Source organism: Cetorhinus maximus, chromosome 2 (assembly GCF_964194155.1).
Source record: "Cetorhinus maximus chromosome 2, sCetMax3.hap1.1, whole genome shotgun sequence".
Taxonomy (NCBI): Eukaryota; Metazoa; Chordata; class Chondrichthyes; order Lamniformes; family Cetorhinidae; genus Cetorhinus; species Cetorhinus maximus.
Window position 1 is genome coordinate 108,028,238 of NC_135880.1, and position 15,937 is coordinate 108,044,174.

At 38.5% G+C, this 15,937-nt stretch overlaps 1 protein-coding gene across 1 annotated transcript in view; it reads right to left on the minus strand.

Moving 5' to 3' along the window:
- The window catches only part of LOC144696604 (terminal uridylyltransferase 7-like), a 102,385-nt gene that overhangs the window by 47,522 nt on the left and 38,926 nt on the right, over positions 1-15,937 (minus strand). The window contains exons 5-12 of the mRNA XM_078568102.1: positions 15,092-15,269; positions 14,717-14,805; positions 13,152-13,203; positions 12,286-12,355; positions 9,307-9,433; positions 4,330-4,449; positions 3,508-3,627; positions 3,239-3,419 (exon numbers count right to left, since the gene is read on the minus strand). Coding sequence (XP_078424228.1) covers positions 3,239-3,419; positions 3,508-3,627; positions 4,330-4,449; positions 9,307-9,433; positions 12,286-12,355; positions 13,152-13,203; positions 14,717-14,805; positions 15,092-15,269 — 937 coding nt within the window. The remainder of the gene's footprint in view (positions 1-3,238; positions 3,420-3,507; positions 3,628-4,329; positions 4,450-9,306; positions 9,434-12,285; positions 12,356-13,151; positions 13,204-14,716; positions 14,806-15,091; positions 15,270-15,937) is intronic.

Sequence of the window (15,937 nt, forward strand, 5' to 3'; positions counted from 1 at the left end):
AATGTCAACCAAAGATGAATAGGCAACTCCATGTTAGGTGAATGGGAGTCTGTGTTTTTTTTTTAAGTTTTGTGATGATATACTGCAAACCGGACAATTAAGAGAAAGCCCAGCCATCTTCCTACAACGTTCAATGGAACCACTATCACCAAGGTCCCCAAAATCAAATCTGAAAATCCCCCCTATAACCTGAACTTAAATGGACCAACCATATAAACAAGAATACTATAAAAGCAAGGCAGAGGTTTGTTACAAAGTCAGCAGTACAATGGTATATTTACCACTAACCCGGATGAATACAGCCACTACAATATTCATGAAGCTTGACACTACCCAACTTGATCAATGTCCTTGACACTGGAGGCAATATGCCACTGCCACAACTGTCTTTGCACCATCACAACTTGCATTCATAGGAAAATACAGGTGCCAAACCAAAGGAGGAGTTATTAGGTGAAGTGACCGAAAGCTCGATCATGTAGATGTCAAGGAACATCTTAAAAAGTGAGAGAGGTAGAGAGGTGTAGGAATTTAGGGTGAAATTCAAGATGGTGGGACCTAGGTGGCTGAAGGCATGGCCACTGATGGTGAGGTGAAAATATGGAGGAAATGTACGAGTTCAGAGTTAGAGAAAGAACTGGGAGATATTTAAACACAGGGATAAGAATCTTAAATGCATTGTTGGGGAGCCAATTTAGGCCAGTAAGGGCAGCAATGATGGATGGTAATGACTTGGTACAAAATAGAATATAGGTTGCAGAGTTTTGGATGAGCTGGAGTTTATGGAACATGGTGCCTGGCGGGCTGGCTAAGAGAACAGTAGAATAGTTGAGTTTGAGGTGAGTAAAGCATAAATGAGTATTTCTAAAGCAGATAAGCTAAGATAGCAGCATATGTGGGTGATGTTATGGAGGTAAAGTAGGCAATCTTTATGATGGAGTGGATATGAGATCAGAAGCTGAGTTTGGGGTTGAGTTGGAGACCAAAGTTATGAACAGTCTGGTACAGCACAAGACAGCAGGGAGAAAGGAATTTGGTATCAAGGATGGGGAGTTTGTGATGGAGACCAAAGACAATGGCTTGGGTCATTCCAAGGTTTAGCTGGACAATACAGTGGCTCATCCAAGGCGGAATGTTTGACAAGCAGTCTGGCAGCAAAGAGGCAGCAGAGGACCCAAGAGAGATAGCTAAAACACAGTGCATAGTGCCATCAAAGTACTTGTGGAAGCTAACCCTATGTCTGAGGATGATGTTACCAAGGGGATACATATAGATGAAGAGGAGGAGAAGGCTGAAGATGCATGAGTGGGACGAGAAGTCAGCCACTTCATTAGTATGCAGTGGTCTAGTACATACTATCTATAGGAAGCACTGAAGTAAATCAGCAAGCTTATTTCAACAGCCCCTTCTACACTGGCAAAATCTACCAAGGACAAGAGCACAAAGATCATGGGAATGGCATCACCTGTAAGTCCCCCTCCCAGTCACACACTATCCTGACTTGGACAAACATTGCTATCCAAACATTATTATTGGCAAAATTCCTGGAATCCACTATCTAACACTCTAGGTTCACCATCAGCATAAGAACAACAGCAACAGCTTTTATTTATATAGTACCTTTAACATAATAAAGCATCCCAAGTGTCTTCACAGGAGATTTATAAAGTAAAATTAGACAATGAGCCACGAGGCAATATTAGGGCAGATGGCCAAAGGTTTGGTCAAAGATGTGGGTTTTAAGAAGCATCTTAAAGGAAAACAGAGTGGTTAAGAGGTGGAGTGGTTTAGGGAGGGAATTCCAGAGTCAAGGGCCTAGGCAGCTGAAAGCACAGCCACAAATGGTGGAGCACAATTAAATTTGGGGATGCTGAAAAGGCCAGGACTAGATGAGTGCCGGAATCTTGGACTGTAGGGCTGAAGAAGATTATTGACATAGGGAGGCATGAAGCCATAGAGGGGTTTGAAAACATGGATGTGAATTTTAAAATTAAGGCCTTACTTGACCGGGAGCCAATGTGTGTCAGCGAGCACAGTGATGGTAGATGAACTGGACTCGGTGCGAGTAATGATATGCGCAGCAGAGTTTTGGATGACCTCAAGTTTACAGGGGGTAAAATGTGGGAGGCCAGCCAGGAGGTAACAAAGACGTGAATGAGGGTTTTAGCAGCAGATAAGTTGAGACGGATGAAGTCAGGTAATGCTATGGAGCTGGACAGAGAGAATGTGTATTTGGAAGTTTATCTCAGGATCAAATATGACACCAAAGTTACTGACAGTGTGTTTGAACTCAGACAATCGCCAGGGAGCAGGATGGGGTCGGCTAACGGGAAACAGGATTTGGAGTGGGGACCGAACACAATGGCTTCAGTCTTCCCAATATGTAATTGAGGGAAATTTTTGCTCATGCAGTACTGGATGTCAGATGAGATGCTTGAAAGTTTAACAACAGTGGAGGAGTCAAGAAAGGCGGTGGTGGGGTTGAACTGGGTGTCATGTACATGGGAAAAATAATGCTGTGTTTGCAGGTGATGTTGCCGAGGTACAGCATGTAAATGAGAAATATAAAGGGACCAAGGACCGGTCCCTGGGGGATACCAACGGTAAAGGTGAGGAAGCAGGAAGTGAAGCCACTGAAAGTAATACACTGACTACGATTAGATAGATCAGAATGGTACAAGGCAAGTTCAGTTGCACTCAGCTGGATGACGGGGAAGAGGGGTTGAAGGAGGATGGTGTGGTCAGCCATATCAAGGGCTGCAGGCGGGTTGAGAAGGAGGAGGAGAAATATCTTACTGTTGTCACAGTCACAAAGGATGTAATTTGGTGAGAGCAGTTTCGGTACTGTGGCAGGGGTAGAAATCTGATTGGTGGGATCAAACGTAGAGTTCCAAGAAAGACAGATTTGGAGGTGACAACAGGGTAAAAGCGCCATCATTTTTTCAGTACAACTTGGGGTGGGCTTTGCCACACCACACCTATCCCAAAAATAAATTAAGAATAAAAAATTACCTCATCTAATTTACTCACTTTTGTACTTTAAGCAATACATCCAACCTATAGTTGTCAATGCACTGTATTTAGGGACAACTTAGAATGACAAAATATTCGTGTCCAACTGTATACCAAATTCATGATCTCCCTACCAACTGCAAGGAGATGAGTGCAGGAAGAAGAAAAACAGCATTCAGACTCACAATGAGAATGGATTGTTATATTTGTAGGTTTCTTTTTATACCTTCCACAGCAATTCTCCTTTTGGGCCAATCTTTAGCTTCCCGAGAAAGTGGTTCTTTGATCCGTATACAAATTATGTAATCAGCCAGTGCAAATTCCAGTGCATAAAAACGAAGCAGTTCAACCCACAGCTGCCCCACAGGTACAGAGTTTTGTTGATCCAGTTCAAATACAAGTGGAACCTACCAAGGGAATGTGGTTTAAGTTATTCAATTACCATTACTGTTTAAAGAAATGATTGAAATCTACCCATAAGATAGAAAAACATACCGCTCCTTCATTAGAAATGCCATCATCCCCGCTTGCAGGTTTGAATTCCCAGATAACCTTGTTATTTTCTACACCTTTAAGATTGAAGTTGGCTAGGTTATCCACCAGAAAACCTTCAATCTTTAAAAAAAAATAGAAGTTTTAGTAAAACAGTTAAGGTATCATTATTTTATTTATATATTCCAAAGAGTGTACATACAATTATAATCGCCCAAATCTTAACATGCCACTGGATCAGCAATTCAACTCTTTTTACATAGGTTGTGTTGTCCTGCTATTACAGTGGCCTGACACAAGGCACATTTGTTAGTGTTTATTCAGATTACCCTTTTCCTCCTCCTCTGTAAACACAGAGTCAAAAGATTGAATATGGAAGAGGAAATAAAAGAAAGCTATAAGGTAAAGCTTACAATCATAGTTAAGAAAAGCACAAAAATAACTGGCCTGATTATGATGACAAAATTAACTAATTGTGAAAATGCTGGTGCCAAAATCCTTATAGCTATTTTTAAGAAATAAAATCAATTTTTGCTCCAGAGTTTTTCTTCTAAATAAACGCGACTGACATTTTAATCGGCTACTAACTCCAATCAGTTCTCGGTTAAGAAATTAAAGGTTTACTCGTCAAAATACACCTGTGCTACTCTACAATTTCTTCTTTTCAGCAGATTGAAGTTAAAACAGAGCAGATTAAGCTATAAAAGTATGCAAATATTTCCACATCTTAAATGTGGCTTGCAAGTATGCAAAACCTCCTGGATAGCTAAAAGGAAGCAACAAAATAACTAAACTTTGAGAAATTATATCAAACAGGCAGCTTACCCATAATCCCAGATACACAGGTAGAATACATTCTTTCCTTTGCTGCAGAAAGTAGATTACCATCAAAGCAAATGCATAAGGTGGCAGTCCTCCTTCATCTGGACTATCAATGTGACAAAGCTGAAAACAGTAAGAAGTTTCTTTCAGTTAAAAAAAAATCACATTTAAAATTCAGAAACTTACAGCACAGAAATAAACTATTTGGCTTGTTGTGCGTGCAGTGGCTCTTTGAAAGAGTAATCGTGCACGGTCCTACACATCCATGATCCTGCAAGTTCCTCACCCTCAAGTGCTTGTCCAATTCCCTTTTAAGATTATGGAATCAACTTTCATCACATTTTCAAGTAGTGTGCCAGATTCCTGCAACCTTGAAAAAAATTGCTCCTCACTTCTCTTTTGTCAAAGATTTTAAATCTACGGCCTCTGGATATAGGTACACTTGCCAGAGGGAATAATTTTTCTCTATCTACTCTATCAAACCTCTTAATATCTTGAAAACTTCCATTAAGTCACCTTTTAAACTTTTCTGTTCTAAGGAGAACAGTTCTAACTTTTCAAGCCATTCCGCAAAACTGAAGTCCCTCGGGGTAACATTCTGGTAAACCATCTCTGTATATCCTTTCGAAGGCCTTAACATTTTTCCAGGACTTGTAGCCCAGAAATGTCCACAATATTCCAGCTGAGGCCTAACCAATGATTTATTCAATTTTAGCATGATTTCTTTGCTTTTATATTTTATGTCTCTATTTAGAAATCCAAGAAAACCATTTGCTTTTTAACCACTTTATCAACTTTCCCAGCCATCATTAAGGGTTTGTGTATATCGCCACTGAGGTCCCTCTGCTCATCCATGCTTTTCAAAATGTGCCATTTATTGTATACTGTCTTTCCATACTAGTCCTTCCAAAGTGCAACGCTTCATACTTATCCACATTGAACTTCATCTGCCATGCTTCTATCCATTTAACCATCCTGTGTATGTCACTCTGAAGTCCACAACTATCCTCATCTCTATCTGCTACTTTGCCAAGTTTCATATCATCTGCAATCTTTATGATACTGTTCCCTACACCTGAGTTCATGTCATTTATAAAATTTAAGACGAATGGATCCAAAATTGAGCCCTGTAAACCACTTTCCAGTCTATCTACAACTGCTATCTGCTTCCTCTCTTAAGCGAATCCCATATCCATACTGCCAAAATAGATAATCTTAGATGAAATATGCTGCCTGATGTGGCAAAGTGATTTACGTGGAGAAAAGGTGAATACTTTCTCAATAGCTTTTCAGACTTTTGTCTGCCGATATATCTTCAGGAAAAACATGCATTGTGTGGAATAGTTTTTGACTATAGTGCCCTAGCTCCACATCCCATTCTCTATTATGAGTCAGAATATAATAGTATTGGAAAGATGCTAGTGTCTGATAAACTATTAAAAATGTAGTTCAAAAATGTATTAAGTCAACACCTGAAATGATCTTCTAGGGAAAGCAGTAAAGGCAAAAGCCCTGGAACCATTCAAGATTCTGTAAAGAACAGTTGCTTGGTAGCACAGAACTTGAAAATTGATGAAAAGAGAGGCATCTTGCCAAAGCTTTTTGTTTTGCACTCAGCAGGACAAACACAAGAATGCCACATTTCAAACTACCACAACAATATATATGACAGGAGAAAAGGATGCTGATTGGTTGGCAACTTGACTCTAGATTTTTAAAAATTTATTAGTTCATAGGATGTGGGCTTTGCTGGTAGACCAGCATTCATTGCTCATCCCTAATTGCCCTTGAGGTGGTGGTGGTGAGCCGCCTTCTTGAATCGCTACAGTCCATGTAGTGTAAGTACACCCACAATGCTATTGGGAAGGGAGTTCCAGGATTTTGATCCAGCCACAGTGAAGGAACAGCGATATATTTCCAAGTCAGGATGGTGAGTGGCTTGGAAGGGAGCTTTCTCTTCAGCACTTGCTGAACAATCTTGAGTGCACAAATAGCTACATTAACAACCAAATTAAGATAATCAGTAGAGCTTATAACGTGGCTCATTTACGCTTGCTAGAAGTGACATACATTCAACATTATACTGTTGCTTAAAAAGGGAGGAAAGGATAGCCAGAGTAATTAGTCCAATCAGCCGAACCTTGGTGGTGGGAAAATTATTGGAAAAAATTCTGACAGATAGTATAATTCAACAATTGGAGAAGCACGGATTAATAAAGGACAGCCAGCAAGGGAAGAACATGTCCTACAATGACTAACAATAAAACTAAGTTGACTGAATTTTTTGAACAGGTAACAAGGAACATCAACAAGGAGGGTGAATGCATAATGCGTTTGATGTAGTCTACATGAATATTAGCAAGGTCCTACATGGTCTGAAAATTAAAAGCTCATGGGACCCAAGGGAATATGGCAAGTTGGATTCAAATTTGACTCAATGGTAGGAAGCAAAGGATTACGGTTGAAGGTCATTTTTATGAGTGGAAGGCTGCTTCCAGTGGAGTTCCACAAGTATACAGTAAAATCTATGTGCCCTGTCTTCCATTAGCATTTTGCAGCTCTTGTTTGGATCCTGGACTCATCTTTAACATCTGATCCCACTGGGAAGTATAAACCTACTCTGAGACGGAAGCAGCTGAGGCAAGTAAGGAGCCAAAATGGCAAGTTTTCATGAGATTACAGAGTGATAAAAAGTTCAAAATGAGATAGTGTTCAGCTTGACAGGAGGGGTGAATTTCCACAGGATTCTTCCTGTCATACTGTTGTAAATTTGGTGCAAGCTTGATGGAAATTCCACTTACACATGTAAACTGAGATTTCTGCCACAGTTATAGCGGCAGAGCAGAAAATCAAGAAATTCACCCCATTTCCTTTTTAAGTACAGAATTGTTAGTGGTGGTGGGATGAGAAAGGGTGGGGAAATTTATGAACAGTAAATATACACCCCAGATTTTTCTTACAGTTAATGTATGTAATGTATGTTAAAAAGTCAACCCGAAACACCAGAGAGAAGAAATGATCTTCTGCTTGCTTAAAGGATATGCTTAAATTTGCTGCAAAGGTGCGATGGAATTGAGCTGACAACTGTTGGAACATGCTACAATTCTCAGAAAATGCTATGCATTTAAAACAGTTTTTTCTAAAGAATTGCTACAGTTGTATTTTCTCAAAGAACCTTTGATACAGACAATAACTCATGACTTTCAGGCAATTGCACAACCACCTGAAAGACAGCAGAACTTGAAGGAGACAGGTAAGTGCATCAGACCTTCTGCGGTTAAACAACTAATTGCAGAAGGAATATGTAGGGCAAATCACATTCCCCAGAAACCAATCAAGGGGCACAGAAGGATCAGACACAAGGATAGCTGCTGTGAAGCCAAAGGATAAAAGTAGGGTAAGAAACCTCTTTGGTACAGCAATATCGGAGGGAGACCATCAAGGAGTCTGGAAGCAGATTGGTCTTAGTCAGGTCAGATCCAATTGGCCTCCAGTCAACCTAGACTGACTACCTAGAAGGTAACAGTATGTTTTCTAAAATTGCTTGTAACTCAAACTTTAAGCTTTTTGTTAATAAAGCGGTTGTATTTGCAGTAAAATTGTATCAGTTATAATTCTCAATCTCTTGGATGTTACACTGCCAACATCATACTCTATGTTCATACCTATCTTTTCCTCAAAATTAGTGGACAAGAATCAACTCCCTCTAGTTGCAGCAAAAGTGTAACCTGTCCCCTATAACAGAAAGTGCCTTTAGTTTTTCACTTTCTCATTCTACAAACCTGTATTCTGAAATTCTCTTCATAAACCTCTTTACCATGTTACTTCTTTCATTTTCAAAGTCTCTTCAAGATTGACTGCACCTTCTGCCTCCTCCCCTAGTATTTTCTCCTTGGGGAAAAATTTTCCCCCCGTTTGGGGGAGTGTGGGGGAGCGGGCGTGCCTCTGATCGGGACCCCCGGTTGGGGACACGCTGCCATTTTACGTGGGCGGGCCAATTAAGGCTGGTCCAGTGTGATGCCCGCTCAGAAGAGCTATGCGCTTCCTGTGCAGGTGGGGGATTCCCTCAGCCGGAAGGCTGAGGCATGCGCACGGAAGAGCGCACGGATCTCCCTGAGGCTAAGTGCTGCCTCAGGGAGATTGGCTTGGAATTAAAATTTTTGATACAAATGATAAAAAAATTTCCCTGATATGTCCCCTCATGTGACACTGTCACGAGTTGGGACATGTCCATAACTTTTACTGAAAGATTGGATAAAAAGTTAAATACCCTTGTGATACCTCATCCCACCCGTGGATGAGGTTTCATGCTTTTTCCGAAGCCCACCAGGGCTCCCGGCCTGCCCGTCAACCTTAAGGTTGGACGGGCAGGTCCATTAATGAGCTTAATTAGTTTTTCATTGGCCTCAATAGGCTGTTGACAGGTTGGCGGGCACATAGCTGACTCGGCTGCGCCCCAGCTGACTTGAAAATGGAAATGATGCGGGGTTACGTCGGGAGTTCCACCCGACGTTATCCCGCGTCATTTTATGCGTCGGCGAGTGGGCCCCGCTTCCGCTTGCCAACCTGAAGATCCTGCCCCTTGCTTTTGTTCACCTCCTAGTGAGTACATGGGATGTTTCATTACATGAAAGGTACTTAACAAAAGTAACATGTTGTTCAATGAACAGCACTCTGTCAATTCTACAGTAAGTTTTCTCCAAATATGTTAGGAATTGAGAGGCAATGACGCAATCATTTCCCATTTGAGAAGAGGAAGAAAAGTTAAAATCTGCCAGATGTTTAAAAATTCTCACCCTGAAGCAAAGCAAGCAAATTACTAAAAATAAAGCAAAAGGCAAATTAAACACAACTAAATTAAAAGGAAAAGCATTTATTTCAATTTAAAAAGTGAAATATAGCATAAGTAAAATAATTTGAAATAAAACATTTTTACTTTAGTTACCAAACCACTTTTATTTTAAATAATGAATTTCTTACCTTTCCCCAAGATCTAAAGGCAATAACCAGTGGAGTAAGACAAGGTTCCAACTTTGCCAAGGCAGCTAAGTGACATGTTGTGAGCCATGCATTTTCATTGCCTGCACTCACTTTACATAAAAGGCCACTGAAAGGAATCAAAAAAAATTATATAATTATCAAAGAATCATAAGAGTGATTACAGCACTGAAGGAGGCCATTCAAACCTGTCATGTCTGTGCCAGCTCTCTACAACAGCAACTCAGTTGGTCCCACTACCCTACCCTTTCTCTGTAGTCCTGCAAATGTTTTCTTTTCAGGTCCTTAGCCAATTCTCTTTTGAAAGCCACAACTGCATCAGCTTCCATCACACTCTCAGGTAGTGCATTCTCCTCCTAAATGCTTTTCATGTCACCACTGGTTCTTTTGTCAATCACCATAATTCAATGTCCTCTGGTTCTCGATCCTTCCACCAATGGGAATAGTTTCTCTCTATCTACACTGTCTAGGCCCCTCGTGATTTTGAACACTTCTGTCAAATCTCCTTTCAACCTTCTCTTCAATAAAGAGAATAGCCCCAGCTTTTCCAATCTACACATAAGGAAGTCCCTCATTCCTGGAAATATTCTTGTAAATCTTTCCTGCATCCTAACGCCTTCACATCATTCCTAAAGTGTGGTGCCCAGAATTGGGTGCAATACTTACTCCAGTTGAGACTGAACCATAGTTTTTTTAAGGGTTCATCATAACTTCCTTCCTTTTGCACTCTTATGCCTCTATTTATAAAATCTAGGACCCCATATGCTTTCTTAACCACTTTCAACAATTTGTACAGATATGTTCTGAGGTGTCTCTGCTCCTGCACCCCCTTTAGAATTGTGTCTTTTATTTTACATTGCCTCTCCTAGTCTTCCTACACTCCTTTGCATTAAATTTCATCTTCCAGGTGTCTACCCATTCCATCAGCCTATGTCCTCTTGAAGTCTATCATTATCCTCCTTCTAGTTCACAATACTTCCAAGCCTTACGTCATCTTCAAATTTTGAAATTGCACCCTGCACATATATAGTTAAATCGTTTGGCATTCAGTAACAAAAGTAAAGCATCTTTGTAGACATTAGATGAGTTACTGGATTTGTTCTTCATGGAAGCACACACAGGGTTGAGATCAGTTTCCGCTAGCTATTTCTGCACAGAACATACATTATAGTCTAACTAATCTTCACACCTAAGAACAAAGGCGAAGTCATGCATATTTCAAGATGACCCTGGTTTGCATGGTTTGATTTCTGCTATTAGATTTGGATAGAGATCTGTATAATAGGTTATTCAAAGAATTTGGCACATATCCACAAGCAGGAAGTCGGTCCATTAAATTAAGTATGCTGTGCTTGAAGTCCTCAAGGAGGTGTAGCAGGGTGGTCTTACTTGGGTAATGCCTTTGATTGACAGCTGTGTATGGGGTGAAAATATGGATAAGGACCTTGATTATTTTATAATGCCTTTGATGGACAGTTCTGTGGCCAGGAGCTTCAATTCGAGCACCTAGTCAGTTTAAAGCAGTCAGGGGCCCACTGCTATTCAGAGGCACCCTAGTAAGAAATCAATGGATGAATTTCAAAGACCAATTTTATTGTTAAGGGTAAATGCAGGACAAGTATCTGCTGTTTGGGCATTGAGGAGAACAGTAAAGGTTATAATTACTATAAATATACTGTTCATACTGAATTCTATTCATTTACCTGTTTAATAACATTATCTAAATTTGTTGGATTTTAGCCTGAGTCTTGGTTTGGGAAATGCATATTCTTCTGCCTACCAATGGTAAGGTCACATGGTGCCACATGATATATTGTAAAAAGTCAAAGCTCAGTGGCAAGAATTCTCTGTTTGACCTCGGTGTCACTACAGTTACCAATGGATACACAAAGGCATACTCTCATTCATAACAGATGCAAGATCCACTTATAATCATGGTCAATAAAGCTAAATCTAAGGAGAATGTCAAGTGTGAAATCATCAAAACATTTTTCAAAAACTGTACATCAACAAAGATTTACCAGCTTTATATTTGCATATTCAGTGCAACTAATGAAAAATGGGGATTTTCTACATTCTTACGATGACCATAGATATTACAGCATTTCAAAACAATCTATTGATTGAGGGACATAATTTTAAGATATCAAAGGCTTCCATAATTTAATATTTGCTAATAAGCAAAACTGAAAAGTTGTGTTTCTAATATGCTGAGTCTATGGGCGTGACTTGTTAAATTGCTTTTGCAAAATCAAACATCTTTTGAAACATGGGAAAAGGTCATTCAGCTCAACAAGCTTGACCCTTTTAAATTTGTACAAGTACAGAAAATGAGTGAATTATCAGAAGACCATACCTAGAAACAAATCTAAGAATCATCAGTGGCAAGGCTATTTGCAAAAAATCACAGGTTGAAAGCAATCAACATGAGGGCATAGCAAGAGAAAAAGCAGGAGAGTTTTTTCCCCCCGCTTTTTTTAAAAGCTATATTATTTACAAGTATATAAATAGAAGTGTTTCTTGGTTAGGTTAAGGCAACTCTTAAAATACCTGGTTACACTCAATTTCCAACTAGTTATTGTTCAATCACAGTTCCTGCTGCAAAATTAAGAATATTGTGAACAGAAAAGAAAGCCTTATATAACTGAATACAAGTCTTCCTGTATCTAAATAGGATTGATAGGATTCAAAGGCAAGTCATCCTCCCAGTTTTTTTAATTAGGGAATGGTAAACAGTGCATGCCTCCAGAGGAGGGGGAAAAGAGAAGAAAAAGATAATCTTAATACACAGTGCAATGAAAAAAGGTAGAATTTAAGTTTAGCATGACTTCTTCTGATGTGTTAAAATGCACATTATTAAATTAGGTTCATAAATGCTCAGTTAGTCTTTTATAAATGGCTCAGTTCACATTACATGTACAGTAATTACATTCAGATTAAGAAAAGTAAGTCCCGACAAACCTTTGCTTGTCTCTGCATAGTACGACAGGCACTCTGGCATGGAACTCCGCCTCAACATCAATGAAAGAAACTGAATAAATTTGGGAAGAGCAAAAAAATCTATTTAACAATTCTTCTGACTGTTAAACTGCTCTTTCTGCTCATCATTGGGAGATTCAATATTTATGAATTGAGCTAGTACTAAACCAACCTGAACAACACATTTACTAGGGACTGTGTTGACATACAAAATGCAGGTCCTTCAAAGGACCATTTGCTCAGGCCCAGTTACAAATTCTCTTGAGGTAGATCTTTAAGCATTACTGGATAAACAATTAAAAGGCACACAATATTCGTCACTGTATAAACTTGGTGACTCACTTTCAGTGGGCAACAGTCTTCTAGAAAATTTTGACGAAGAACCCCTATTCTGATTTACTGGAGCTCTAATGATTAATTTTAGTTTTTGTAAATTAGCTCCTGGGATAGGACCTAGGGTCTTCTAGTTTTGACCTATTGGAAAAGGACAAAAATATTACAAAATGTGGCTAACCTTTAATTTGCTGATGGCATTTGGTTCAAAACATTGTATATTTCTATATAGTCCATATGTTAATTTGTAAAGTGTGCCATTGTTTAAATATGTCTAATTTAAGTGGGCGAGATAAATTTCTGTAGTTCTCACGTCTGTTTTTAGCTCCAGGCAAAAGATAGTTAAATACAATTCAACAAACTATATAAAAAATACATGTACAACTGATATTACATAATCATTCAATCTCATAAGTGTATTATTCTAGAATATGTACTGGTTTCTAGAAACAGGGCAAGCTGAATATGCATGTAATAGTTGAAAAATATGTTCTCTTATCATTTGAAAAACTTACTATTATTCTTAAGGCTTTCCTGAACCAGCAGTAGCACATCTGGTTGATTCATCTGAGAAACAAAAAGGACATATCTACTTATTTATGAAATAAATTATTCACTTACTGCTTTCACATTAAACTCATTTCCTCCTTGCCCCATTACAAAAATTTCAAAATATCACTTAAGATTATTAGGGAAATAACAGAATACTAATTGTTAAATTCTAACTTTCCATATCAGAAACTAACTTAATTAGAAACTAACACGACTTTATTAGATACTCTTTTTTGTAGGATGGCAAAGTGGGAAAACATAAAAGTAGGGCATAGTATAGAAAAGATGCCAAGGTAGTTGGACAACGGGAAATTATATCAAGGTATAAAACAGCTTAATTGCAGCAAAAATACTGGGTCCTTGAGGCTGTCTGTGGGAATTGCTTATGCATGTGAAAGTAGAAGCTTGGAATATCTACGCCACTCTAAAATACAAGACCTTGGAGTCTTAAGATAAGAGACAGCTGAACATGGATGGATGTGAAAAATGTTAGGTAATAGTGTGATGTTCACATGAAAGATACCTGGCTGGTCAAGGAAGGTTTGGTCAGCTCAAGATGATTGAGTGAGGAGGTGTTAATTGGATGAGAGCGAGCGCGAGCAAGACTTGAAGACCAAAAGACTAAAGCTGCGAGAGAAACCATTTGTGCGCTATACTGTCCAGACCTTGACATGGGCGGTATAATCTGCATTAAACTGTAAATCACAGCCTGTGTTTATGACTATAGTTTATCAGAAAACTTAATAAACTTGACCTTTGTCTCAATAAAGTTGATTCACAACCAAGCTTTGCTGCCAAGTCTGTTCCTGCCTAAAAGGAGGAAAATACCAAAAATTCTGACGCACAATGGTCATTTTGTTTGCCTATATAGCTCCAAAATGTTTTATTTGTGACAAACTCACACACATGCTCTATGGAGTGCTGGTATACATGTTAAATTTCTTCATGTATATTTTTGCTCATCTTTGGAATTCTTAACAGTTTTGATCAAAATTAAACATCTAAAGCTTTTTATTTAATTCAGAAAATTAACAGAAACTCCCTCTGTGACAGTTTTTGATGATATAGAGAGTATGGTGTAACCTAGTTATGGGACCATAGGTTTGAGTCCTGGGAGAATTCATTCCATGATGGATAAAATAAGTTTGACATTTTAGCAGGCCATGGGGAGGAGTTTACAAAGTTACACAAGAAGTTAGGGAAAGCAAGCAGTGCTTGACAATTATCAGATATTCAGTCTAGACTGTTTGCAACTGTACAGAGATCAGCAATACCAGATGGTGCTACTGAGACAAGTCTCTCTTTTTGTAATCAGAATTCACAAAACACATATCAGACAGATAGCAGAGCAGAAATTGTATGGCGGTTTTAAAAGTAATCTGTAAATTCAGTGTTCAGAAGGTTAAACGATAAATTTCATATTTGACCAATTATAATGTTGGGCTTATTATCTAAAACAGTGTACTCAAAACCTGATTGTATACACAGTTGACGTACAGAGTTCTTTGTTCAGTCTCTAGAAACTTACATGAGCTGGAAACTGTATATCAATGTTAAGGTCAGAATCTTTAAAGCCAAATCTTGTACAAGAGGAGCCATACAGTCTAAGGGAGCAGTCTGGGTGATAAAAGAAGACCATTATATAAATAACATATATTTCAACAATAGCTTATTGCAGAATTGTAGTGAAATAAAACTACTACTTCAGTATAATAGCAAAAATATTTAATTTATACCTACAGTATACTTGAAAAATTATTGTAAAACAGAGCATCACAAATATGCATCTTATTTGTGTAACAATTGTCAAAAGTAAAATTATAAAACATTACACAAGAATAAGTTGAAGCCGGGGAGAGTTGCTGAGGAAGGAGATATGGCTGTGAAAGCAGATAATATGTACCTGGTAATAAAACCTGCAAAACCGTTTCCATTCTTCTTGTAATTTCATGCCTTTTGTTCACATCTTCTTCAGTTATGCCATGCTCCTGTACTACCTTGTCAATGGCAGCATCAATTGCTCTTACTTGTGAGAGATTTGGAGGATGGAGCTTTGTGAGCATTTCTTCTTCTTGCTTTTCCTAATAGCACAGACTTGAGTTAGCTAACCAAAAATTTTAAGTGTCCCAAACACAATATATATTCTTTTGTATTCATTCCATAATCTTATAAGAGAACCCCTCCTAAATACTTAATACTTTACACACTTTTCATTTCCAATAATTTAAGAGTTTTAAACTGAAAGATTTGAATAGAATCGCTGGTGCCTTTTAATGCTAAAGCTAGAAAAGGTAAACTGAGTAAAAAACAATCCTATAAAGCATCTATTCAGCTAAATAGTTAGAATGAGGGTTACTATTTAAATAATTGGTAAATCTTTTATAATGGGACAAATGGTACATTTGAATGAAGGCTATTTGATCAAAACCAGCAACTTTTTCCAACTGTTGTATATTTGAAGAGATGAAACAATGTGTGTTCAGACAGGAGCTTTAAACATTCTGCATGTGAACATTTCTATTCCTATGTTTGAAAGTATTGCTGTGGTTTTGTTCCTCCATATGCAGCAAATATCCAGTCCCCTTGACATCAATGAAAAGTGAACAGAATTTTAAGCTAATTAACACCATTTTTTAAAAACCTAAATTACATAGGCCATAATTTTACCGTCGGCATGCGGTCGCGCGCCCAACACGCCAGAACATAATATGACGCCGGGCATGCGTCTTGATGTCATCGTGCACTTGTG